General features: G+C 39.0%; 1 protein-coding gene across 1 annotated transcript in view; it reads right to left on the bottom strand.

Moving 5' to 3' along the window:
* Positions 1–26,678, bottom strand: part of CHD1 (chromodomain helicase DNA binding protein 1) — a gene marked incomplete in the record, with an annotated part of 4,694,407 nt that overhangs the window by 4,067,199 nt on the left and 600,530 nt on the right. Inside the window, 1 exon segment of the mRNA XM_044063873.1 lies at positions 25,269–25,494. Coding sequence (XP_043919808.1) covers positions 25,269–25,494 — 226 coding nt within the window.

Here is a 26,678-nt window from a genome sequence, read left to right as displayed (position 1 = left end):
ATTGTTGGTTTCACTCTGTTTGTATATTAGGGGCATATAACTTGTGTCCCTTTTACCAATTACATATTCCTTAACTGCTTGGGTTAAATCTGAAGGGTAGCCGCTCTGCTGAAACATATTTTCTGCACTGTCCATTTCCCTAAGGAAATCTTCCATATCAGATGTCATCCTTTGCTACCCTAATCATTTGTCCCTTCACTATGTTTTTCTTTAATAAACTAGGATGATCACTATCAAAGTGTAAATAAGTGTTAGAATGATGTTTCTTCCTATAAACACTGGATTTATACCTATTTGTGTTACTATTTTTTTGTAATTTTATATCCAGATAATTTATTTCATCTGATTTAATTTCATGTGTGAACCTTAAAAAAGAAGTGCTATTGTTCATATACAAAATTAAATTATCAATTACCATTTCACGTCCATCCCACAATATAAATATATCATCCAGAAATCTGTAATAACTTTTTATAGATTTAAAAAATTCACTTCCAAATAAATAGTGTTTCTCCCAATACAACATTACAACATTTGCGTATATAGGGGCACAAGCCGAACCCATTGCAACACCATCCTTCTGGTGGTAAAAATCCCCCTGAAAAAATATATAATTATTTTTTAATACTAACTCCATACTCTCCAACACTAATTTGAATTCATCATTTGTTAACAAATCCATGTCTACTAACATTTGTTCAAACCAATCCATTCCCACTGTGTGTGGTATGACAGAAAATAAATCCTGTACATCAATCGTGATGAATGTACTTCCATCACTATATGGACCATTTCCTATTTTTTGTAAGAAGTCACACGAGTCCACCAGTATATGGGGGTATTTTGTATTATAGTTTTTTAACTTAGTATCTACGTATATAGCAAAAGGTTGAGTTTTAGAACCTTGTGATGAAACAATAGGCCTCATGGGAGGATTGAAAATATCTTTATGGGTCTTTGGGATACCAAATATGGCTGGAATCACTGTTTTTTTTTACCTTCAAAAAATTATATAAATCAGTGTCTATAAGACCTTGTAATAGATTATCCTCTATAATGTAATCAATTTTTCTGTAGGATATGTTTATTTCGTTCTTAGACACTGATGAATAACCACTATCATTACTTAATATAGCCAACATTCTATTAGTATAGTCCCACTGGTCCATTAGGACCACTCCCCCTCCTTTATCTGGTTTCATTACACAAATTTTTTTATTGCCACTAAGTTCATATAAAAGTTGACTTTCTTCTTCAGTTAAATTGGTCATAGACTCGTGTTTTTCCTGTTTATATTCACTCCTAATCCTTCTTATGAGACTACTTTCAACGTGCATGATGTCGTGCTGTAAGGGTGGATTATAAATACTACCCCTTTTCAATGTATTATTCATAATATTGCTGTTATCCTCTTTAAACAAGTGTTTGAAATTCAGCTTCCTAGTAAACAGTTTGATATCCAACAATATATTCTCAATAGTAGGTCTTTTTATGGGTACAAATGTGAATCCTTTTATAAATAGTTTAAAATAAGCTACATTAATAGTCGCATCTGAATAATTAAAAATATTAAAACCATCGAAGGAATAAATAATAGTATTTAATACATCATCCTTGTAAAATACATTTGTAGGTATTCCTAACGTTGAATCCCCATTGAAAACACGCCCTATCTGTATATTCTCCTCATGTACCCTTCGCGATGTTGGTTCCCTGTAACTTGCGCATATGAGGGTTGTTGTTGGGCCCGGTTCCTCAGTCTCTCTGACCTCCTCGGGCCTTCTTCCTCTAAAGGGACCCCTTCCCCTGTACCACTCCTAGAATCATCATAAAAATCATGTTCATGTGATTGGTACATGTATTGTCCCTTATTATTACTACTTCTGTCATACCCAGAATAGTAGTAATCTTGTTTATGTGCCTGATAAACTCTGTGCCCTTCATGCATTCTTAGCTGTGTATACATAGTCTTGCTGTTAGAACTATAAGCTATCCCATATTTATATTCATTCATATCTCTTTCCAGTTTGGACATTTTCCTATTGTAACTACGTGTTACTGTATTGTCCACATCATATAAAACTCTAGTGTAGATTGTTTTGTATTCCTCTACTGAGAACAACAAAACTTCATTTATTTCTTTGTATAATCTATTTCTTTTTTATCTATTTCCATCCTCTGTTCGTTAAAATTAATCAATATTTGAAGTATAGCCAGCCCACATTCATTAAAAACATTACATATACTTTTAAAAAAATCACCATCAACATTGTCGTTAATATTAGGGAACTTATTGATTCTAAGTCCCTTAGGTACAATTTTATCTTTAATACATTTATTGAAATACCAATTCTCAACTACTACGTTCTTGTACCTAGTAAGAATTGATTTGAATGACTTACATTTCTCCTTATAGACCATATTAGTATTACAGTCACTCGCGTTTGGTCTATTGGTTTTAGCAAACGACTTGTTGAGCCATGTATTAAAATCAATGTTCTCATATTTCGCAAAGTTATTAGGAACACCAGTACTTGGTTGTTCTCTGTCCCTTCTATTATTGTGACCATAATCTCCGCGTTTATTTGTTGTACCAAAATCCATGTCCCTGGTATTGTTTCTCCTTTTCATTACACCAGATTCAGCTCCAGCGTCTTTGACGTCACTTCCACATTGTCGGCAGCTCGTGGACTGCTTTGTGCACATGGGATTTCATTCCCTGTGTCACCTGGTGAATTAGTACTCTGTGAGTGACTTTGGATAACCCGAATAAGTTCATTTAATAAACTGGAATTGTCCATATTGATAAAGTTAAAGGAGTGGAAGATATATAAAAAAACGAACTAAAATAATTCACAAATCCACTAGGGAGACTCCTTGGAAGCGGACCACAAAATAGCAACAAAAAACAATAGGTCACGAATCAACAGTCACGTGTAACGAAGATACAGGTACGGTTACTATAAAGGCCGTCTTGCCAAATATGTTGTTCGTTACAACACTTCCAATGACTCCACTAAAAAATGAGAACGTTCAGCAATAAACAATACCAATGGCTCCAACAAATGGAAACTTTTATTGCAACTCAACACTAAAAAGACATAAAACACGAACTGATTTAGCACTTTCGTCTCCCACTGGAGACCTCTTCAGAATCAATAAAACTAATTCTTATTGTTCCTTATATATTGTAGTCAATTAATTACAATTGTTTGATTGATCAATCAAGTGAATCTAAACTGAATTTATACTAATAACTGAAAAACAGGCTGGCTATATCATAGCAGAGGTGGTATTAGAAAAAAACACATTCTTTAACATTCAACATAATGGATAACATAAAATTATAATTATAAAAGAAAATCTATAAAAATAATTTTCCATTTTTCATGCTCGTTTTATTCTTTCTTATACGAGCACTAAAAAAACCTTTTTCACATATACGTGAAAAAAAATAATGAATAAATAAACAATATAACATGTAAGGCATACAATAAAATATAAAATATTAAAGCACATGATCATCCAAGGCAAGTGTTCCCACTCCCTCATCAGGAAAAAATCTGTATATATTCATATTTATACTATAAATCCCCTTAATGACATACCTATTTAACAATATGAATATGCATATAATTCTAAGTATAACTCCATAGAAAATATATTATGTGTAAATAAATAAATAGTTTTATAAATTATTCCATGAATAATTGTTGTAAATAGTTGTATAAATAAATATATAAATATAACTGTATAATTGTATGTGTGTATAAATAAATGAATAAATAAAATAGATAAAATACACTAGTCTATATGGTATATTTAAATAATAAAATTCTATAATGTGACATATCAAAATTCTATTAAATATTTAAATATTTAAAAAAACAGTCTTATAAAACCTAGAACCATTCTACCAAAAATAATACTTCTCTCAGGAATACATTCTCTTGACAATGATTTTAGCATATTCTCTTGACAATGATTTTGACATATTATTTACGAACTACTTGCATATTTTATTTACCATTTTATTTCTTTTAGGGTCATCAGATAGTATTTTAAGAGCCGGTGTAATGGAGACATGGTCATTCAAACCCTTTCCTTGACATGCATCCATTTTCAACTGCCAAATCATTTCTCTGTATTCTAACCTAGTCTCCCAATCACCGCCTCTTTCTAAATGTTCTACTTCCTCCAATACCCAAAATTTAAAATTAGCTTGCTGACATGTAAGGGAGTGTCTATAAAGCGCATTATTCACATCTTTTCTATTAACATCCCTAATATTTTCATATATTCTCTTCCTCAAGTGTCTTTCCGTCTTTCCTACATAGAATCCCCAACAATGTTTACAATATGCTATATATACCACTCCTTTTGTATAACTACTATATTTTCTTGCTTTTAAAGTCATACCTAAACTGGGAATCCACAGTGTTTTCTCATCCGCTATAAAGGGGCATTGTGGACATCTACCACACCTAAATGTACCCCTTTTATTAGATATTACTTCCCCCATATACTGGTGGACTCGTGGGACTTCTTACAAAAAATAGGAAATGATCCACATAGTGATGGAAGTACATTCATCACAACTTATGTACAGGATTTATTTTCTGTCATACCACACACAGTGGGAATGGACTGGTTTGAACAAATGTTAGTAGAAATGGATTTGTTAACAAATGATGAATTCAAATTAGTGTTGGAAAGTATGGAGTTAGTATTAAAAAACAATTATATACTTTTTCAGGGGGATTTTTACCACCAGAAGGATGGTGTCGCAATGGGTTCGGCTTGTGCCCCTATATACGCAAATATTGTAATGCTGTGAATTTTTTAAATATATAAAAATAAATATATAAATATATAATATATAAAAAGTTATTACAGATTTCTGGATGATATATTTATATTGTGGGATGGACCTGAAGTGGTAATTGATAATTTAATTTTGTATATGAACAATAGCACTTCTTTTTTAAGGTTCACACATGAAATTAAATCAGATGAAATAAAATTATCCGGATATAAAATTGCAAAAAAATAGTAACACAAATAGGTATAAATCCAGTGTTTATAGGAAGAAACATCATTCTAACACTTATTTACACTTTGATAGTGATCATCCTAGTTTATTAAAGAAAAACATAGTGAAGGGACAAATGATTAGGGTAGCAAGGATGACATCTGATATGGAAGATTTCCTTAGGGAAATGGACAATGTAGAAAATATGTTTCAGCAGAGAGGCTACCCTTCAGATTTAACCCAAGCAGTTAAGGAATATGTAATTGGTAAAAGGGACACAAGTTATATGCCCCTAATATACAAACAGAGTGAAACCAACAATAACAAAAAAGATGGTGATAATGGTAGTAGTAATACCTCGAACAGGAAGATAGCTACACCTTATTTAACTTTAACTTATTACAAAGGTATAAAATGGCTTAAGAAATGCATTAATGATACATGGGAAGTATTTAGGACAATGCCCACCAGAGTAACAGTTTTTCAAAATAAGCTGACATATAGTTATAGAAGGAATCAGAACTTAAAGAATATTTTTGAGAGAAAGAAATATTCAGAAGTAGGGGAAGTAGTATCTAATAAAAGGGGTACATTTAGGTGTGGTAGATGTCCACAATGCCCCTTTATAGCGGATGAGAAAACACTGTGGATTCCCAGTTTAGGTATGACTTTAAAAGCAAGAAAATATAGTAGTTGTTATACCAAAGGAGTGGTATATATAGCATATTGTAAACATTGTTGGGGATTCTATGTAGGAAAGACACTTGAGGAAGAGAATATATGAACATATTAGGGATGTTAATAGAAAAGATGTGAACAATGCGCTTTACAGACACTCCCTTACATGTCAGCAAGCTAATTTTAAATTTTGGGTATTGGAGGAAGTAGAACATTTAGAAAGAGGCGGCGATTGGGAGACTAGGTCAGAATACAGAGAAATGATTTGGCAGTTGAAAATGGATGCATGTCAAGGAAAGGGTTTGAACGACCATGTCTCCATTACACCGGCTCTTAAAATACTATCTGATGACCCTAAAAGAAATAAAATGGTAAATAAAATATGCAAGTAGTTCGTAAATAATATGTCAAAATCATTGTCAAGAGAATATGCTAAAATCATTGTCAAGAGAATGTATTCCTGAGAGAAGTATTATTTTTGGTAGAATGGTTCTAGGTTTTATAAGACTGTTTTTTTAAATATTTAAATATTTAATAGAATTTTGATGTGTCACATTATAGAATTTTATTATTTAAATATACCATATAGACGAGTGTATTTTATGTATTTTATCTATTTCATCTATTTATTCATTTATTTATGCACACATACATTTATACTTATATTTATATATTTATTTATACAACTATTTACAACAACAATTCATGGAATAATTTATAAAACTATTTATTTATTTACACATAATATATTTTCTATGGAGTTATACTTAGAATTATATACATATTCATACTGTTAAATAGGTATGTCATTAAGGGGATTTATAGTATAAATATGAATATATACAGATATTTTCCTGATGAGTGAGTGAGAACACTTGCCTTGGATGATCATGTGCTTTAATATTTTATAATATTTTATTGTATGCCTTACGTTATATTGTTTTTTCATTCATTATTTTTTTCACGTACATGTGAAAAAGGTTTTTTTTAGTGCTCGTATAAGCAAGAATAAAACGAGCATGAAAAATGGAAAATGATTTTTATAGATTTTCTTTTACAATTATAATTCTATATGTTATCCATTATGTTGAATGTTAAAGAATGTGCTTTTTTCTAATACCACCTCTGCTATGATATAGCCAGCCTGTTTTTCAGTTATTAGTATAAATTCAGTTTAGATTCACTTGATTGATCAATCAAACAATTGTAATTAATTGACTACAATATATAAGGAACAATAAGAATTAGTTTTATTGATTCTGAAGAGGTCTCCAGTGGGAGACGAAAGCACTAAATCAGTTAGTGTTTTATGTCTTATTAGTTGTTTTGAGTTACAATAAAAGTTTCCATTTGTTGGAGCCATTGGTATCGTTTATTGCTGAACGTTCTCATTTTTTAGTGAGTCATTGGAAGTGTTATAACGAACATATTGGGGAAGACCGCCTTTATAGCAACCGTACCTGTATCTTGGTTACAGGTGACTGAAATTATGCAATACCCATCCACAACCCATCACGCAAAATCTTAACCCCCACAAATTCAAACTCCTCCTTAAGAACTACCTGTCCAAACACTGGATCTGTTCCTGCTACTCACCAGGCTAATTTTCTTTCTACCTCCCTGTACCTTACCTTAACCTTTACTCCAACCTCTACTATACTCCCTCCATCTATCTGCTACCTCTGCTGACTTACTGTACTCGCATCTAAAACAGCAATTTAACTCTCTTTGTCATTTCACTGTTGATATACATACATACTGTCTGAATGTATACTGTTCACACTAGTCTGTACTTTATATTTCTGTACAAGTTTAACTATGGCTTGTCCTTCACTAGAGACTCTGTATACGGTTTACAATGTACATATTATAAACGAAATACTGTATTATAAAACTATTACTGATGAATGCTGCATTACTGTATGTATGTGGAGCTTTTCTCACCGGGCCACCGCTGAAAACAGGCTTCTGGCCCATCCGGACACACCCGGTTAACAAATGTAATAAAATGCAATAAATAAATCTGGGTTGTCCATTTTGATTCTTATCAACTGTTGAGTTCGGATCAGACTCTACCTCTTTTTACAGCCTGTGGAACACTGAAAGCTCTCGAACTCCTCTCTTCCCCATAATGCAATAGTCTATTACCATACCTCAGATCTTGTTTGCTGACTTTTAGTGACTATCAAAAAAACAAATACCAGTAGCGGTGGTGGTGCTGCGGTAGCGTTGTCGCCTCACAGTAAGACGTTGCCCTGTTCGATTCTCAGCTAGAGCATCTTCTGTGTAGAGACATGCGTGAATGGGCGTACCTTTGTTGAAGGTTGTGCGTCAGAGCTGGCAACTCGGCACGTAAAAATCTACTGCCAATTATTAGCGGCCCCTAACCGGGAAAAGCTGAAAGACACAACAAGTAGCTGGAGCTCAAATAAAGGAACACTGGTTCCTCTGGACATCATCTGATATTTCCAGAAGTCCAACTGGTAGGGGGTTGAAGAGAGGGAATTGAGAAAGAATGAAATGGACAACACAGACAGAACGTTATGTTGAGTATGTAACTTCTTTATCTGATGTTATCATTTTCATTCATTCCTCAACTGCTGGGGCAGTCCCCAGCTATCTCAATACTGGGAGGACTCTAAGGAAGGATATTCCTGAGCACCATTGAGTCGAAGACTGCTCTTCCCCTAGAGACCAGAATCATTTGTAATAAGCAATAAAGGTATGAGTATTATCCAAAGTTGCAGCTGCACAAATATTCAAGGAATATCTGGATAAAAACACTTAAGAGGTTGCCATAGACCTAGCAGCGGTTTTGGCAAAGTCAAACCTACTTTTTGGTAAACAAATGAAATACAAAGAGTTAACCATTTGGCTAAGATCACTTTGTTAACTGTTTACCCAATTTTGAATCAGAAATGAGAAATAATTGATCTTATTTCCTGAAAATGTATGTCCTGTATAGGCAAAAATGTTACTATCTGTGAACATCCAACAAGTGCAGCATATATTCTCTTTTGTTTGAAAAATTGGGAAAGAAAACTGGAAGACTGACTGTTTGATTAATATTGGATTCTGACACCACCTCAGGAAGGAAGGATGGGTTACAATTTGTAGGGATACCCTATCCTTATGAAAAATCAAATGAGGTTTAGAAGACAGGGCTTGATGTTCTGATACTCTTTTAGCAAATTTAATGGCCACTAAAAAGACAGATTTTCAAGTTAAAAATTTCAATTCACATTTGGCTGATGGTTCAAAGGGAGACTGGGTCAAAGACTGGAAAACTAAATTCAATTCCCACAGGGGGCAGTTGGATCTTAAAAAGAGGGTCTAAAAGTTCCCTTTATAAAGGCCTTGCAAAGTTTGAAAGAGGCCTAAACACAAACTGTTTACTCTAATGTGAAAATTAGACATGCAGTTAGTTGTACTTTAACAGTTGAAGAACTTGCACCTTCGTTAAAATTTTTTGCCAAAAACTCTAGAATCTTAATTATTGGTGCTGAAAGAGTCAGTGTCATTCTGTTGCACCCAAATAACAAACCTTTTCCATTTACTTCTGTAAAATTTTCTAGTAAAAGCTTTTTAGGAGGACATAAGAATGTGGCAAACGGGGGAAGATAGCCTGGAGTCTCTTGCTATTAACGGAAGTAGAGAAACCATGCAGTTAATTTCAGGCCTAAGATGTCTGGGTTTATCATATCTTTGTTGGATGAGATAGGAAGTCCAATCAATGGGGCATGAAGAAGATGAGCCCAAAGAAAGGGAAATCAAATCGGACAAGGTCAATAAGCAGCAATGAGGATGACTGCACTCTTCAACAGAAATGCTTTCTGAAGGAATTTGGGGATAAGAGGTATTGGGGTAAAGGCACAGAGGAGACCGGGGGGGCCAGTCATGGAAAAGAGCATCTCTTGATGATTCCCCCCTGGTGGGGGGACCACAGCAAAGAACCTGCTGCACTTGTTGAGGGGAGATGCAAAGAGAATGCAGCAAGGTTGGTCCCATAGAATGAATATCATATCTACCACTTTCGAGTTGAGAGACCACTCGTGAGACATTAGAATGGACCTGCTTAATCTGTCTGCTATCAGGTTGGAATTTCCCGGAATGTGCATTGCTATCAGAAATCAACTGGATGAGATTGCCCATTGCCACACACACAGAGCTTCTCGACATAGGAGGTAAGATTTGGTTCACCCTTGTTTCTTGATGTATCAAACTACTGACATATTGTTCATTTTAACTGCAACAGTCCCAGAAGAAAGTGAGTCTTGGAAGGCCTACAACACTAAGAGGATAGCTCTCATTTCTAGGACATTTATATGCATACTGGCCTCTTCAGGGGTGCATGTGCCTTGGACTGTCTTTCCCAAGAATCCCCACTCGATCTGGGCAGCAACCATGGTAACTGTGGCCTTGGACAAAGTGAAGGGGCGACCTTGCATTACCTGATTGGAGTGAATCTACCAAAGATTATGATTTTTGCAAGCCTGAATTATTTTGATTTGGGTGGATAAGGACTGATGTAGAATGGCCCCTTAGTCATTAGGATCCACTAAAGAATTCTCATGTGCTATCTTGCTAAAGGAACCAATCTATTGCAGTAGACATGACCCCAAAGCTTGAAGAATCAATCGAGCTGAGAGAAAGGAACTTTGAATGATCTTTCTGACCTGGAATCATATGGTTTGTACCCTTGGTAAGGGAAGGGAAGCTTCCAGGATATTGTGCAGAACAAAGCACCGAAAACTCTATTAGAGTTAGTTCTAGTTGAGATTTGCTGTGACTGATGATTTCGATGTGAGAGCATAACTGTAGTACATAATCTCGTGCTTTGATCAGATGACGCCTGGTTGGAGAGGTTATGAGCCAATTATCCAAGTAAGGAAACACAAAATCCTTGCAGTCTCATGTAAGCTGCTACTACTGCCATGCACATGGTGAACATTCCAGGGACTGTGGGGAGACCAAAGTGCAGAGCTCCGAATTGGCAATCACTGTCTCCCAACCCTTAGCACAGGTATCTTCTGGATAGCCTGTTCATTTTTATGATAGTAAGCATCCTGAAGATCTGCTGAACACATCCAGTCATCCTTGCACAAGAAAGGCAGAATGGACTGAACCGTGAACACCAGGAACTTTGTTTACTGAACTGATTTGTTCAGATTGCTAAGATCCAAAATTGGTCTGTAGTCCCCCATTTTCTTTGGCACTAAAAATAATCTTGAGTAAGTTCTGGACTCTTTCGGGTCTGGTGGGACCTCTTGGAGGATTCTTTTTTCTGGCAGCCTTTTTTTTTCCCCCTAGTGCTGCTGCTTTCTTCTGGCTGGGGGAAACATCAGGAATTTTGTTCAATGTTAAGGGGGAGGGAAGGGAAAAGGGTATTACATAACCTCTGGAAATAATCCTCTGCACACATGAATCTTTTGTAATCTCTAACCAGGCTCTCTGGTGCAGGGATAAATGACCTCCAGAGGTGGACAATCAGGCCTCCCTTCAGGAGTGCTGGTAGGATCTGTCAGAGAATATCTATGGAACCTTGGTTCTGCAGGCCTTCTCTGTTGCGTGGCTTGTGTCTTGTGTTAGTTCCCCCAGAGGCAGCTAAAAGAACTATCTCCACATGTATCATGGAAAGGACCCTGGAATTTCTGAATCATTTGTCAACCACCTCATTGATTCCTAGAAAAGGTTCTTTGAGAAATCGAATAATTCATGCCCACAAAAACAGGATCTTGCCATCCTGCTCACACCTTGACAGCATCTCTCATCTTGGGGCCAAATAAAGATCTTCCATCAAAGGAAACACTGATGAAGACTTGAAGGGCTCTGCAAATTCAAACAGGCGCATCCAGGCATGCTTCCTAATGGAAATCCCTGAACCCGCCACCCTGAGGCACCTTCAGCTGCATGTGAGATGAGCATCACGGACTGTAAGACAGACAACTGTGAGGCAATAAAGCTCTCGGCCTCAGAAGTAATGATCCCAGAGAAGGATCTGGGGAGTTCTTTAATCAAATTCCTCTGGAGTCTGGTTAAGTGTGCCAAATAATTCAGTGACCAAAGCACAAAAGCCGCTGAAGCATATACATGCTTCCTGAATCTGTCCAGTGCCCTAGACTCTCTTGCTAGGGGGATGGGCAGAGGAACTTTGTTCTGCAAGTTCCTTTTCTGTGATTGCTGCTATGACCCTGGCATCAAATGGTATTCTCTTGCTCCAAAATTCCCTGTCCTTGGGGAGTACCAGAATCCCTTCTGGCCTCTTGGGGATCAGCTTAACAGAATTAGGTTCCTTCCACACCTGTCAAGAGATCAAAGCTCTTGGTGGGCAGAGTCACCCAGGAGGTCTAGCCTCAAAGGCTTCCAGGAATACTCACTCCTCTTGGGAAGGGTTGTCAGCTGACCAACCAATCCTCTGTTTGGGGATCTCCAACATGTCTCCAAATGAGTAGTCAGGTGGTGATCTTGGGGACCGCTTCCCCTCAATGAAGTCAGTATCCTCTGTGACAGAGTCTTGAGGAGGGTACAAGTGCTTCCTTTTGCACTTTCTCTTCCAAGGGACTTCTTTGGTGGGGTATTCCGGAGAAGTATCAGCAGAAATCAATATACCCTGAGGGGTATCCTGGAGAAGTTGAGCTGGCTGTCCTTGTGGAGTAGGAAGTTGAGGCTTAAAAACACAAAGTCAACTGGGTCTGGGAAGTGGGAGAAGGTGGATGAGTCCTTTCTCTTGGAGCAGAGAAAACTCTGTCCACTACCTCAAAAGCAGAATGCCTAGGGAGAAAAAACAATGGCTCGGACAAGACATGCTTCTGAACAGTCGACTCCTTCCAACTCTAAAGCTAACCACATGAAGCAAGGGTCAGAGCAGAGCTGCCAAAGGCCTGTCTGAGCTGGCTCTGACAATCTTGGATCAACTCTAACACCTCTGATCAAGCGCCAACACTATGGCTCCGACTGACATTCAGCTCCAACGTGCTCAGAGCTGTTTCACTCAGATGGTACCGGAGTAGAAGATGCAATGAACTTCGGATCCGATATGGACAGATCTGGGATTCTCAGTTCCAACTGCTCTGAAACCAAAGGATGGATTGGAAGAGGAGACAAAATAGGTGGGGTAGTACTTCTGAAGGTCTCCAGATCTGATGAGGTAGAAGTCAGAAGAACCCCCATTTGAATTTGCGTCAAGAGAAACTTCCTCATATCTGCATCTGCTTCAGTCAAACTTCTAGGGGATCAAGAAGAGGAAGCAATGGACGAGGTCCTAGAGTTGGGATGTCTCTCCAGGAAAGGAGATAGATGACAGGAAGATATCTGATCTAGGCTGTGAGGAGACAGGATCCGAGGAGAGCTATCTGTGTTTCTTCAGATCAGAGGGGGTCAGATCCTACGTCTTAAATTTTGGATCCAAAGAAATCGGATCAGAAAATTTGGTCTTCGGATCTGACGGAATCGGATCCACTGACTTGGATATTTTAGAAGGTAACTCAAAGCAGAAGAGCTGGTCAGTTCCGACTGATGCCTTTGAGCAACGACTTTCTTGGGGCTCAAGTCCCAGAAGCTGCATCAGAGGATGACAATGTCATTAATTCTCTTAAGATTATTTTTTTCAGTCAGTAAGGCCCCTTAGATTAAAGCCCTTACATATGTTGCATGCAGAATTTAAATGGGCCGGGCCTAAGCAATAAATATCTCACAAAAGGATCTTATGGTCACAAGGCTTACACTTTTTAAGACCTAAAGGTTTTTACAACATTGCTATGTAAACAGCAGCCAAAGATAAAGAAAAACGGGCAAGAAGCTTTTTTTAATTATTTATGAAGTAATACCAACAATGAAGTCAAAGAAACTACCTAAAACGAGAAGAAAGGGGGGAAATTACCAACAATGGTATTTAGGGAAAACACACTAAAAAGCATTAACAAAGGCAAGAGAGGTTTAAGGAATAAGAAGCTTATAAAAAATAAAAAAATACGAATATAAGAAGTTATAAAAAAAGATTTTATTACTCACGAAACACTAGGTAAAATTCAAGCACCAACAGTGACAAACATCTGAACATGAAAGCGGTAAATGAGACCTGTGTACGAGCTATAAAAAGCGGCAGACTCAGATCCGACGGTGGATCCAAACAGAGTAACTGAGGAACGAATGAAAATGACATCAGATCCAAAGATTCTTCTCACCCTTTTCATTTCCTGAAAAAGTCCTCTGGAGGTATTAAAAAAAAAAAAAAAAAAAAAAATGGATTCATATGGCAGACAGGGTCTTACAATCTTGTTCAGTCCTGAATAGTGTCTCCTTTACTTTTGGACCAAAGTGTCATTGCATTACAAAGAGCGCTGAAAGACTTCTTCAAACGCTCCACAAAAATCGTAAAAGTGCATCCAAGCACGTCTTATAATGGTTATATGTTGGTGTTCGCAGCTCTAGAAATGCCTTCCATGGCACTGGAAATTAAACTTTTCACGATATTAGATCAAGGACTGCAGAGGGTAGCAAAACTGCAAGTCGATGGACTTTTCTCCTTAGCTGACAGTGACCCTGAGAGAGAGATATGAAAAGCTCCTTGGTCAAATCTTTCTGGAAGTGTGTAACATATGTCAGGTAGCGCAGCCCCCTGATAGCAGGTGTCTCTGAAGCATAGAATTGCTTCCCAAAACTGTCCAATTGCCTGAAACTCCATGTTAGGAGGAGGATGGACAGTGGAACTCTGTTCTACAGTTCCTTCTTAGTGACTGCTGCCACCGCTATGGAATCTACAGTCAGACCTTAACCCCAATAAAGATGGTCTTTTGATGAATCTAAGAATTTGCTGGGTTTGCAACGAGTTGGCTCTGATCCACCAGGTTCCTTCCATGCCTGATTTAAAATTAAAGCGCTAGAATAAAGAATACAACTTGCTTTGCTGTTTTGTCTCTTGCAAGCCACAGTTGGTGGTTCCATTGGGTTAGAGTTGTTTTATAATTTAAAGGAGGAAGGAGAGTGTTTTGTGTTTCTGATTTAAAATTAAGTCTACCATCTCATCAGTGGTAAGGACAACCCAAGAAGTAGATGGACCTGTCCCAAAAGACTTGAGAAATGCTGACTCCTCTTGAGAAGGGGCTTCAGAAGACCACCTCCTTTCTGTTTACATAGTTCCAAAATCTCTACAAGCAAGACATTCTCAAGGGGATCTTGGGGATCCTTTCTGTTAATCAAAATCAGTTTCTTCTGTCAGTGATTCCTGTGGGGAATCAATGTACCTCCTTTTGCACCAGTGTTTCTGACATCTCCATGGTGGGATGTTCCGAAGTAGACTTTGAAACTAACATTGGGTCCTCTAAGGACAGGGCACAATGGTTTTGGAAACTAGCTGACCCCAATGGGATAAGATGAGCAGGATCAGAGCCTGGGGAAATCTTTTCCAGGAGTTCTGGATCAGAGTCCAAGAGGGATGTTGCACTCTGGAATGTGATAGCACTCTTTCAAAAGCCAAAACCAGAGACCCTTACAGCAGGAATCCATGACTCCTAAGGAAGTTTCCAAGAACCGTCCAACTCAGCTTCCAGGTTGACTTTGGGGTGGAACTGTCCAATACCGAATCCACAGGGTCTCAGTGTCAAACCATTTCACCTGGCTCTGATACCAATGACTCAGCCCCAGGATTCAGTAGGATCCATATGTTTTGAGCCATATGGTTCAAAGAACCTGCTGGCATTGAAGCAGCTCATGCCTTAAGATCCAACTACTACACACCCAGGAGTTGGGAGGGGGCTCAGATCCAACAGCAGAATGGCTTGGGAAGGAGAAATAATCTGATGAGGGGGAAGTGGTCAGTCCCCTGGCTCCAACTGGGGGCAGAGCTGAGAGGCCCCCAGCTGGATTTGGGTCCTGAGAATTTTCCTTATCTAGTCATATCAGCCTCAAAAAGACTCCTGGGGGGCCTGAGTGGAAACAGGAAGCAGTGGAAGATCATCTAGAGATTCAATGAAACGATCTCTCCTGGAGAACAAGGATTTCAATTTGGGAGACATCAATTCCAGAGAAAAATATGACTCTGGCAAGGGAGGTTTACCAGATCCAGTGAGGATCGGTTCAATAATGAGGACCAAATTAGAGGTTTTTGAAATCTTGGGAACCAGATCGGATGAAAGACAGTGATCTGGATTCTTTGGATTTTTCCTTAGCCTTCTTGTGGCCTTTAGCATGATAAGCCGGCTTCTTTAACTAAGAAGCAGAGCAATGAACCAAGGAGATTCTTCTCTCATGGAGGTAGGGGAAAGCCCCTTAACTTATTTCTCCTCTCAATAATGGTCCCCTGTCCAAAGGCTTTACAGACACTGCACTGCTCATCCAGGTGTGCAGCCCCCAAACAGTATACACACATTAGGTATGTGCATCTGAATTCGAAAGCCTGTGACTGCAAAGCACACAATTTTTAAACCCTGAAAATTTTCAGGCATCCAGAAAATGCACAAAGTAGAAATTAAACTGTTAAAAATCTCGCCCTGAACAACAGGTGACAACACAGTTAAACACCAAGTTGACTAACTTCTACTCCAAAGGGACAGATGAACAACTATACACACCAATGGGTATCAAGAGACTGAAAGATTAAACTAGGCTCGTAAGAAGAAAACTAATATATATTTAACGGTATTTTATTTATTTACTTAATTTTTTAGGACTTTTTTCCCTTTCCTTCAGTAAAGGGAAATATCTAAGCTGAAGAAAAACTTTGCGCAGAGCAAAAAGAGAAAAGGTAGGAGAATCTCTGACAAGTCAAGCCTGAGCAGAAAGGACCGCGCATCTGTAGCGATCAACCAGCAAATTAGATTGAGGAGTTTTTCCACTTACAAGTAGTTATGGACAAGAGGAAGAGCCTGATCAATGAATCCGAAATTTGACAGTGGCCAAAGTCAAGAGTCAACTCCAATCGGAAGACCCATCCACTGAGCAACAGATGGAAGAGACATCATCAGATCTTATGTATGAAAAATTTCTAGTCCTGAGTAGGGTTTTTTTTTTTTGGGTCTTCATCAGGACAGTCAGCCATTTTACAGTTTATATTTTTGGCACTTAACAAAATAACCTACACCATTGATTTTTCATCCTGTGCAATTTTTGAACAACTGGAACCTGAAGAGGACTAAAAAGAGGTGGAAAACTTCCTGTTCAGGATTTGATTTCACCAAGCAAGTATGCTTCTTCCATGCTTTCCAGAATGCTTAATATCCCATCATATGCTACGGTCAACACATCACAATTACCCTTCATTTTTGTGATATCAAGAATTTAAATCTCAGGCAGGCATAACACTGTCACAACCTCAAGTCCAGTTTTACATGAGGTTGGGATGTCCCCTTCATCAGTTAATCATCTAGAGCCAATGTTCACTGTTTTTCTTCCATACCACAAAGTTACTCACACACTCGTACCTATGGCCAACAGTTTGTCCAATCCATCTATTGCATAACTTTAGAATGAGGGAGGAAACCAAAACACATAGGAAGGACATTCAGACTTGGCAGAGAAGGCATCCCAACTAAGACTCAAACCAGAGAAACTCTTGCTAGGAGGCAAAAATGCTACCAGTAAGATGTGTGTAGTTTATGCATAACGGAGTTAATTATTAGACTTTTTTAATGGTTGCCAAGTTGCAATATCAGCCTTGTGGGTTTCAAGTCTTGCATGCTTTAATTTTAGCCTGACATTTTGTTACTAAACTCTAATGCAATGGTATAATGATTCCAATATGAAACACTTGGAGATCTGGTCTTGTTGAATTTGTGAATTATTGAGGTACAACTAAAGCTTTTGTGAGCATAGCCTTTCAATCTTCTGTATATGCTTTGGTAAGTATAAGTGTGGACGCTCAAAAAGTGCATCTCAGAAGAGTAAGCATATCCAGAAAGTACAGTTGTGTACACTTACCATAAAAGTAGATGTTAGAGTGTATTCACTGTTGCAGTCATTACATTTGGGTAATCTGCTGGCAGGTTGCCCTCAGTTGGCCTGAATTCCAAAGTCTTGGGTCCTGCGTCGGTTGCTGTCTCCTCTTCCATGACGTCAGGTCATCAGGGGTATAAAACAAGCAGCCAACGCCATTTTCATTAGTTTTTCTTGCCCCAGATGTCAGGTGCCCCCAAAAAGGTAGCAAATATATATATATATAAACTATATATACATGCAACAATAAAAACGTTACCTTCATCTACAAGCAAATACACCACTTAGGTTACAGAAGATAGTGAAGGAAAGCTAAACTTCAGAATGAAAGGGGGATAGCGGGCGGGTAACCTGGACTGCAACAGTGAATACACTTGAACATCTACATTTATGGTAAGTGTACACAACTGTACTATGCACTGTTGCAGTCATTACATTTGGGTAGAATCCCAAAGCTATGGATGGGAGGCAGGAGCTAAACAGCATTAGGGGGCGGCTATAAAGCCCTGCAGAACTGCAGTGGCAAAGCCTGCCCTGGACTTAGAGTACAGAGGCAAATGATAACGCTTTGTGAAGGTGTGAAGAGAAATCCAAGTAGCAGCCTCTAGAATGTCTTTGGTTGGTACTCCTCTGAGAAAGGCTGCTGATGTAGCTGCAGCTCTGGTGGAATGAGACCTAATGCCCTTGGGCACAGGTTTGCCGTGGTGTAAGTAGCAGAAAAATGCAGTGGCTTATCCACCTTGAAATAGTCTGCTTTGAAATACCCTTTCCTTCTGATCCTGCAGCATATGTCACTAGTAATTGCTCAGTTTTTCTTAGAGCTTTAGTCCTGCTCAAGTAGAATATTAGCTGTATGTGTACGTCCAAGGAATGCAGAATTCTCTCACCCTTGTTCTGCGGATTTGGATAAAAGGCTGGCAGATGAATAGTTTGGTTAAGAGCCACAATGGAAATCACCTTAGGCATAAATGAAGGATTGGTCCTCAAAGACACCCTGTCTGGGTAAAATATGATAAAAGGCTCCACAGCCATGAGGGTCTGTAGCTCTGAGACTCTTCTTGCTGAAGTAATTGCTAGGAGCAGAGCTGTTTTCCATAAGAACTTTAGATCTGCAGTAGCAGCTGGTTCAAATGGAGGTAGGGTGAGCTTTTCCAACACATAATTGAGGTCCCATGCAGATATTGGTGATGATCTGGGAAGCCTAACATTTTTGGCTCCTCTAAGATATTGCTTTAGTAAAGGACGAGAAAAGATTGGTGGCTCTGAATTGTAATGAGCCGAAACGGCAGAGGCATGGATTTTTATTGATGAGAAAGATAGGCCTTTGTCAAGCATCTCAGTTAAGTATTGTAATATCTGAGGAATATTTGGTTTTGCTGTATCAGTTCCTTGTGCTTGATTCCAAGCACAGAATCTCTTCCATTTATCAGCATAAGACTTTCTAGTACTAGGCCTTCTGGCTTCCAAAATGACATCCATAACCGCTTTACTAAGAGGTGTTGTTTGCATAACTACATGATCAGCCATGCTGCCAGGTTCAGTGTTTGGAGCTGATTGGCAGGATTTGATTGTTTTGCTGGGACATTAATTTAGGTCTTTGAGGTAAGGTCCAAGCTGGGTACTGAGACAAGTTCCTTAGGACTGGGTACCAGTATTGGTGGGGCCAGTCTGGGGCAATTAGTATCATATTTGGTTTCTCTTGTCTGACTTTTAGTGGGACCTTGGGAAGAAGAGGCAGAAGAGGAAAGGCATAAACTGATAGGTTTTTCCAACTGAAGGATAGGGCGTCCACTTTCCATGCTTGAATGTGATAAGTCCTTGTGCAGAATCTTTTCAATTGATAATTTTGAGGAGAGGCAAATAGATCTATGTCCGGGCTCCCCCATTTCTTTATCATGCTGAAGACTTGTGGATCTAGCTTCCACTCGTGAGGGTCCATAAGATTTCTGCTTAAATCGTCTGCCAGAGTATTTTGTTTTCCTGGCAGGAATTGAGCTTGAAGTTGTACTTGAAGTCAAAGCTGTGTCCCACAGTGTCATGGCTAGTCTGAAAAGGGGGTATGAGTGCGTGCCCCCCTGCTTGTTTATATACCACACAACCGTGGTGTTGTCCGTCTTTATCAGTAGTTGTCCTGGATGAAGTAAGTCCTTGAAAGCTGTCAGGGCATTTTGAACAGCTAACATCTCTTTTTGGTTGATATGCAGACGCATTTGTTTTGGGGTCCATATGCCCTGAATGCATCTTCCCGCCAGGTGGGCCCCTCATGCATAATCTGATGCATCTGTTGTCAAGGTTTGACTGGCAGGAGGTAGAGTGAAGGCCAGTCCCATGTTTTGGTGACATGCCTTTGCCCACCATAGAAACTCCTGTTGTAGGCAGGGAATGAGAGGAATCATTGTTTCCAGACTGTGACAATGTTGACTCCATAAACTTTTTAAGTACCATTGAAGTTTCCTCATATGCAGTCTTGCATATGGAATCAGTAGGATGCAGGATGTCATGAACCCCAAAGCCTGCAAAGTTTGTCTTGCAGATAACCGGGTTTTTGTTGCCATCAGTTTGAAGTAAGTAGTCAGTTGCCTTTGTTTGTCTGGCATGAGGAAAGCCATATGGGCAGTTGTATTCAAGCTTGCACCCAGGAATGTTATCTTTTGAGAGGGTACCAGTTCTGATTTCTTTTCATTTATTGTGTACCCTAGGCATGTTAGAAGCCTTTTCACAATCGCCAGGTGTTGAAGAAGAATGTTCTTGCTCTCTGCTTGAATGAGACAGTCGTCCAAGTAAGGATATATTTGTATACTTTGTCTGCAAAAAGCAATTACTGGTGCCAGGCACTTTTGTAAAGACCCTGGGTGCAGTAGATAAGCCAAAGGGCGGTGGAGAGAATTGGTAATGCATTAAGCCAGCCTTGAAACGGAGATATCTTCTGTACGATTCCCTTATTTGGACATGCATGTATGCCTCTTTTATGTCTAACGCCACCAGCCAAGCATTCTTGCCCAGCATGGGTAGAAGCTACTGCAAAGTTAGCATTTTGAATTTTAGAATGTCCAGGAATGTGTTCAAAATTGATAAATCCAGTATTGGTCTCCAGGCCTTGTCCTTTCTGGGTACCAAGAACAGTCGAGTAAAAACCTTGTCCTTTTTCCTGTTCTGGTACTGGCTGAATAGCCCCATATCCATGAGGGACGTAACCTGTTTGTGCCTCTGCCCATTGATTTTTTGGCAGATCCGACCAACCGTTTGCCATTGGCAGAGTATGGAAATGGAATCTGTATCCCTGTGATACTATGTTTAGCACCCACTTGTCCTGGGTTATTAACTGCCAATTCTGAGCAAAAAGTGCTAATTTTCCCCCTAAGGGTGCTGCCAAATGTTAAGTGCTTGGAGATGGCAGAGGGAAGTCATTGGGACTGTTTTCTGTAGGGTTGCGCTTTATCTCCTCCAGCTTTGGAGGTAGAAGCACCCCATTGCTTTGACCAGTAAGAATCTTGTGCCTGGTATCTAGAACCTTTAGGGCATCTGGATTTGGCCTTTTGAGCTCTGTCGGACACAGGAAAGGACCAATTTTTTGTAGGCCAGTGTCTCCTGAATCTTGGTGGCTGCACTTGTAAGAAGTCTTTTACAGTTTGCATATACTTAGCTTTGTCTTCCATTTTCTTTAAAACTTCTTCTGCCTTAATACCAGAGTATCATGCTGTAAAGGTGCATTCAGTAATTTAGCTTTAACATGATCAGGCAAATTTTGCTCTTTTAGCCAGGCATGCCTCCTAATCACAGATCCAGTAACTGCGGCCTCTAAGGAATCAAAACCACATTGCAAAGTATGCTTTTCAACTTGTTCAGCTACATGCAATAAAGTCATGCAATTCTTTATTTTCTGCACATTCAGAAATCAACATCAATTTCTGTTTCAGCAATCCCATAACATGTTGAGCATATGAAACTGGCAGTTTAAGGCCCTAAATGCCAAGATTGCAGATGTATAAACTTTCTTTCCCCATCTATCCAGTGCCCTTGAATCTCTGTCAGAGGGGATAGGAATTTTTGCTGTTGAGGCCTTAACTCCCTTTGGGCCCCGTGAAATAGTTTCAGGGTCAGCAGCAGGGTTTCTAAATAAAAATTTGTGCAAGTCAGGGACCCTGTAATATCTGCCAGGCTTGCTGGGAGCCGGAGGTAGAGAGTCAGGAGTCAAGCTTGACTCCGAAAACACATCATCCACAATATCTAAAACAGGGGGTATATGGCTACAGGCCTGTGCTGACGGAGAAGGAAATCCCTGAGCCACTTTTTTGATTCTGAGAAATCTTGACTCTCCCAGTGAAAATGCTCCCTCAAAGTATGCAAGGTTTCTCCAAATGAATACTCCTCATGAGGTGATGCAGATGGGATAGATTCCTCTGCATCAGAATCCTCATAGGGAGGAATAGATAATTCCTGATCAGAAGAGGAATCAGAAGAAATAGAAACCTAATCTGAAGATTCATTATCAGTGTCTTGCCTAGGCCTCTTATCAGGAGGGGGTTGGGTACCCCTGATCAAGGTAATTAGATCTTCAGCCATTTTGATCATCTGTTTTTTAGGCATAATGGCCTGTGCACGTGGGCATGCGTCAGTCTTTTAGCTTTAGAAGTTGCTTTTGCTTTTGGTTTTGCTGTTGTCGTCGGTTTTATATAAAAATGTTGAGGTCTGAATACACCCTCAGAAGCTGGTGCCTGCTCAACGGCTCCGGACCCATCCAAGGGAAAGACAACCGTGGGTACAATACTTTAAGTATCTCGTGGCGTGCCGGACTCCACATGGGTCTCGGTAAGGGCCTGTGACTAGAAAGTAGCGGGCATCAGGGGCTGCGAAAGAGCCTCACTGAGTACCAGCAAACCAGCGACTGGCTTAGGAGAAGCTTAGTCATCGGTTTTGGACCTTGACGGTCTGTCTCTGTCCTTTGCTTTGCGTTTTTTGTGCACTCCGGTAGTCGGATTGCTATCCTATGACATTTCAGGGTAGTTAAATCAGTTTCCAAAATATTTTGAGGCAAAAATATACAGACGCTTAATAGTGCGTTGGTTAAATTTAGCACAAAACCGACAGCCAGGAACGTTGTGATCAGGGCCTAGACAAGGAATACAGTATAAATGGAAATCCTTATGAGGTATTGGCTTCCCACAAGTAATACAATTATTAACTTTTTCTGACATCGGAGTGGAGCAAGAAAAAAGTTTCCCCAACGGGGTACTTGGCTTTAGTGAAGACTTCGGTTATGAAACTCGAAAATTTCAGGAGTCAGACGACCGGCACTTGCTAACTGCTTCTGCTTCGGGTACCGCGCAGCAAGAAAGACTAAAGAAAATGGCATCGGCTGCTTGTTTTATACCCCTGATGACCTGTCGTCATGAAAGAGGAGACAGCAACAGACGCAGGACCCAAGACTTTGGAATTCAGGCCGACTGAGGGCAACCTGCCAACAGATTACCCAAATGTAATAACTGCAACAGTGAAACACGAAGAACATCAGTAACAGATTTTTTTTTAATCAAAGCAGCTATCAACTGTTGACTGGGTTAGTCCCACTAGGCTAGTAGCCTCTTTTCAGGGGACACCCAAGGTAGTACTTACACTGCTAGGGGAAATTTGGCCAGGGCATCAGAGAACCGCTGCAGCTTTCTTCAATAGGTGCTGTTGGATCTTTTACATCCTTTTGAGCTAAGTTCAACTACAGCAAGGTGGGACCTCAGTTTAATGGCTCAGCCAAAGGATGGCACACTCAGGAATGCAGCATCCCCCTAATACCGCAATGAAGTGTGAGCAATCCAATCACTTGGGGTGGCAAAAGAACTCACGCCCTTCTGCTCTTCCAGTATATCAAAGGGGAGTGCACTACCTGCCGAGACACTGATCAACATATTCAAGGTCGCATCAAAAAGTTGTGCATTTTAAACATAATTCAGATAAATGCGTATATGACACCAAAAATATAGAACAGCAAATGAATTTTAGCTAAAGTTGACCTGTTAATGAATTTATGAAAATACTGTACCACTTATAAAACTGCTTAGAACCAACTCATAATCGTGACTAATCTAGATAAACTGTGATTACAGCAGTTTCAAATTTTGCAAATTAGGATTAAAAAGTGATAGAAGCCATGGCTGTACAAAGAAACGGATTCCATATATTTGGTTGAATTACACTTAGTCGAAAATGATTCCAGGCATTTCACTTGACTGAAAGCTCACTTGGTCGAAGTTCATTTGGTCGAAAATGGAATATAGCCCCTGCCCCACTGCAGTGCAACCCTGGAGTGAGAATATTAAATAAGAGGGGTGTGGGGGATTACGCCAATAGTTTTTACAAATTTTACTATATATATATATATATATATATATATATATATATATATATATCAATGCATTTCTAATGGATATACCTTCTTATAATAGTGAATATATTAAAATTATGTGGGGGCTGTGCCCCCACACCCCCCCCTTATTTAATATTCTCACTCCAGGGTTGCACTGCAGTGGGGCAGGGGCTACATTCCATTTTCAACCAAATGAACTTCGACCAAGTGAGCTTTCAGTCAAGTGAGCTTTCAGTGAAGTGAAATGCCTGGAATAATTTTCGACTAAGTGTAATTCGACCAAATGTATGGAATCCCAAAGAAACACCTTTCAGTGACATGACTGTCTTGAATGTTGCCCTAACAAATGCCAAATTTCACAGTCCATACACTGTACTTAAAAGCAAAAATAGGTCGAGAGAGATCAAGGTGACTATCATGACACCCACTAATCCTTTCTGTATAAAATGTTGTCAATCACTTCCCTCATTTAAAAATAATCTTTGCCCAATAAAATGGCTGGATTTTGAACCACTCACTATTCTCACACAATGAAAAAGTACACTGTTACACCCACTTGGATGCACACAAATTCTTGTGTTTAAGATTTATCTTTTTCCAAGAATGTAAAGGCATATTCTTCCTCCACACCAGCCACTGAAAATATGCCTTTCTATGCACACTATACAATATAATACTGCTGGGCATGATGCCAACACACAAATTCAAAAGAATAAAGTATGGAAATTCAACAGTATAGTTCTACTATCAAGGGAAACTACATTATGTGAAGTCCAACTGGCGATGCAATCCATACCTACTGACTATTCTGAAAGCTCTCTGAAGTCATCGCCCATTAGTATTATTCACTTTTTGATGAATAATCCAAGTGTGCCATCAGTAAATGGAACGGTATTATCTACCTAAAAATGTAAAATTATGAATCACTGTAAAACAAGAGCAGCAGTCATTAATAACAGCACCATGACCATGGGAGGCAAGCAAAGTTAAACACTTGTAATGCTGGCTTCTTGACAGGTTGTTTATCCATGTGATGTGAATACGTGGCATACACCTGCAGTTGTGGGATGAAGAGAAAATTATCAAAGATTTGGAATGCCACCGTTTTAGCTACCACATGCAAGTGACCATTAAGAATGACATTAACTTAAAGTCAATGCTAAAGCCTTCTACTTCTAATAAATACAAATGGATTAAAACAATGTGGCATGACTAAGAAATTCAAAGAATTCACTTTAAGAAGACATAGTCCATTATATAACAATCACCTACCAACGTTTTTTCTCCTGCTCCTTCTTTGTGAAGTTGTCCAGTTTTTTCATTCCCCTTACATTTTGCTGTTTTAAAGACTCTTCTGTCTCCCATGTGTTATGAATGTGTGACCAGCCTTTCCATTTAATCAGATACTGGATTTCTTTGGGCTCTTTAGAAGGATCAAAGTCAGCATTAGGATCACCGTCTGTCTCAACTGCATAGATGGTGGTGGTAGCACCAGTAGCTGAGGAATAGATCAAATTTAATTTAACTAAGCATTCACAGCAAAAGAAAAAGAAATCCAAAAGCATCCAACTCAGTTGCTACTTAAAGTGAATGAATAAAAAAGTATTGACATGAGAGTACGCACCGTATCTGAACATGTTTTAGTGCATGTTCTAAAAGAGATTCAAATGTGATTGCCTCTAATTCTTAATGTTCAGTGTGAACATATGCACAGGCAGAAACACACATTCACAGCTTAACCCAGAACCCCAAAACTGGACGAACAGCATGCACAACAAAACGCCCCTATATCTTTCTCTGTAATGGAGCCAAGGTGACTTGTGTAATTAAAAATATATAATCACTAGAATGACTTACAACATAAATCTTCTGTGCTTTTAAGTGGGTGCATGGAAAGCATGTGTGGTGATACTGCATACACAGGAAATGCACGAGGTTTTACAAGGTACCACATCAGTAAGTTTCCATGACCTATAAAATGGTACTTTTGGTGTTTTCTAGTCTTTAACAGTATTACCATTTTATACCACTGAAAATGTCATGAGGCTTTAGAATGAATAGATCTTCTACCATAGTTTTACAGTGCCAATGGCCATCTGCTTTGAGACTAAGTGTAAAACATTCATTTCAACACAAACACATTCAAAAGAGAGCAACTCAACTTTCAAACTTTCTCCTTCATTCTTTTATTTCCACCCCAATTTCAACAGATCTTAAAACTATGCAATTGCAGAAATAAAATTGTCATTGAGGAAAAATTTCCCCCACTTCCCCATCACTATCAATCAAAAAAGAAACACTGACTGGAACAAACAGCCTCAAACTCTCCTCTCAAACTAATTAAGAGTAACCTCCATGGCTTCACACAGCTTATAACCTCCACTACTAGATATTAAAGTCCAGGCAAACAGAATCTATACTAGACTGGTTACTCATTTCAGAATCTATCATAATCTACTCAGACACCCGCGTGGCTACCTTAAGTGATCACCTTTCAATTTATGTCATGAGACAATACTTCTCACAATCCCAATAACTATTGCTTTGGTCTAGCTTGTAACCTACCCACGTTTAACAAAGAAACTTTCACCTCAACCTTATATCTGCATAACTGGACTAACAAAACCTCTACCAGAACACATTTTAACTCTACCTGCCTAAACATCCTTTCTAGCCTAGCCC

Source organism: Protopterus annectens, chromosome 2.part2 (genome assembly GCF_019279795.1).
Source record: "Protopterus annectens isolate FY-2018-M chromosome 2.part2, PAN1.0, whole genome shotgun sequence".
NCBI classification, from domain to species: Eukaryota; Metazoa; Chordata; order Ceratodontiformes; family Protopteridae; genus Protopterus; species Protopterus annectens.
Note: the sequence above shows the minus strand (reverse complement) of the source record. Positions and strands in the feature narration are given on the sequence as shown.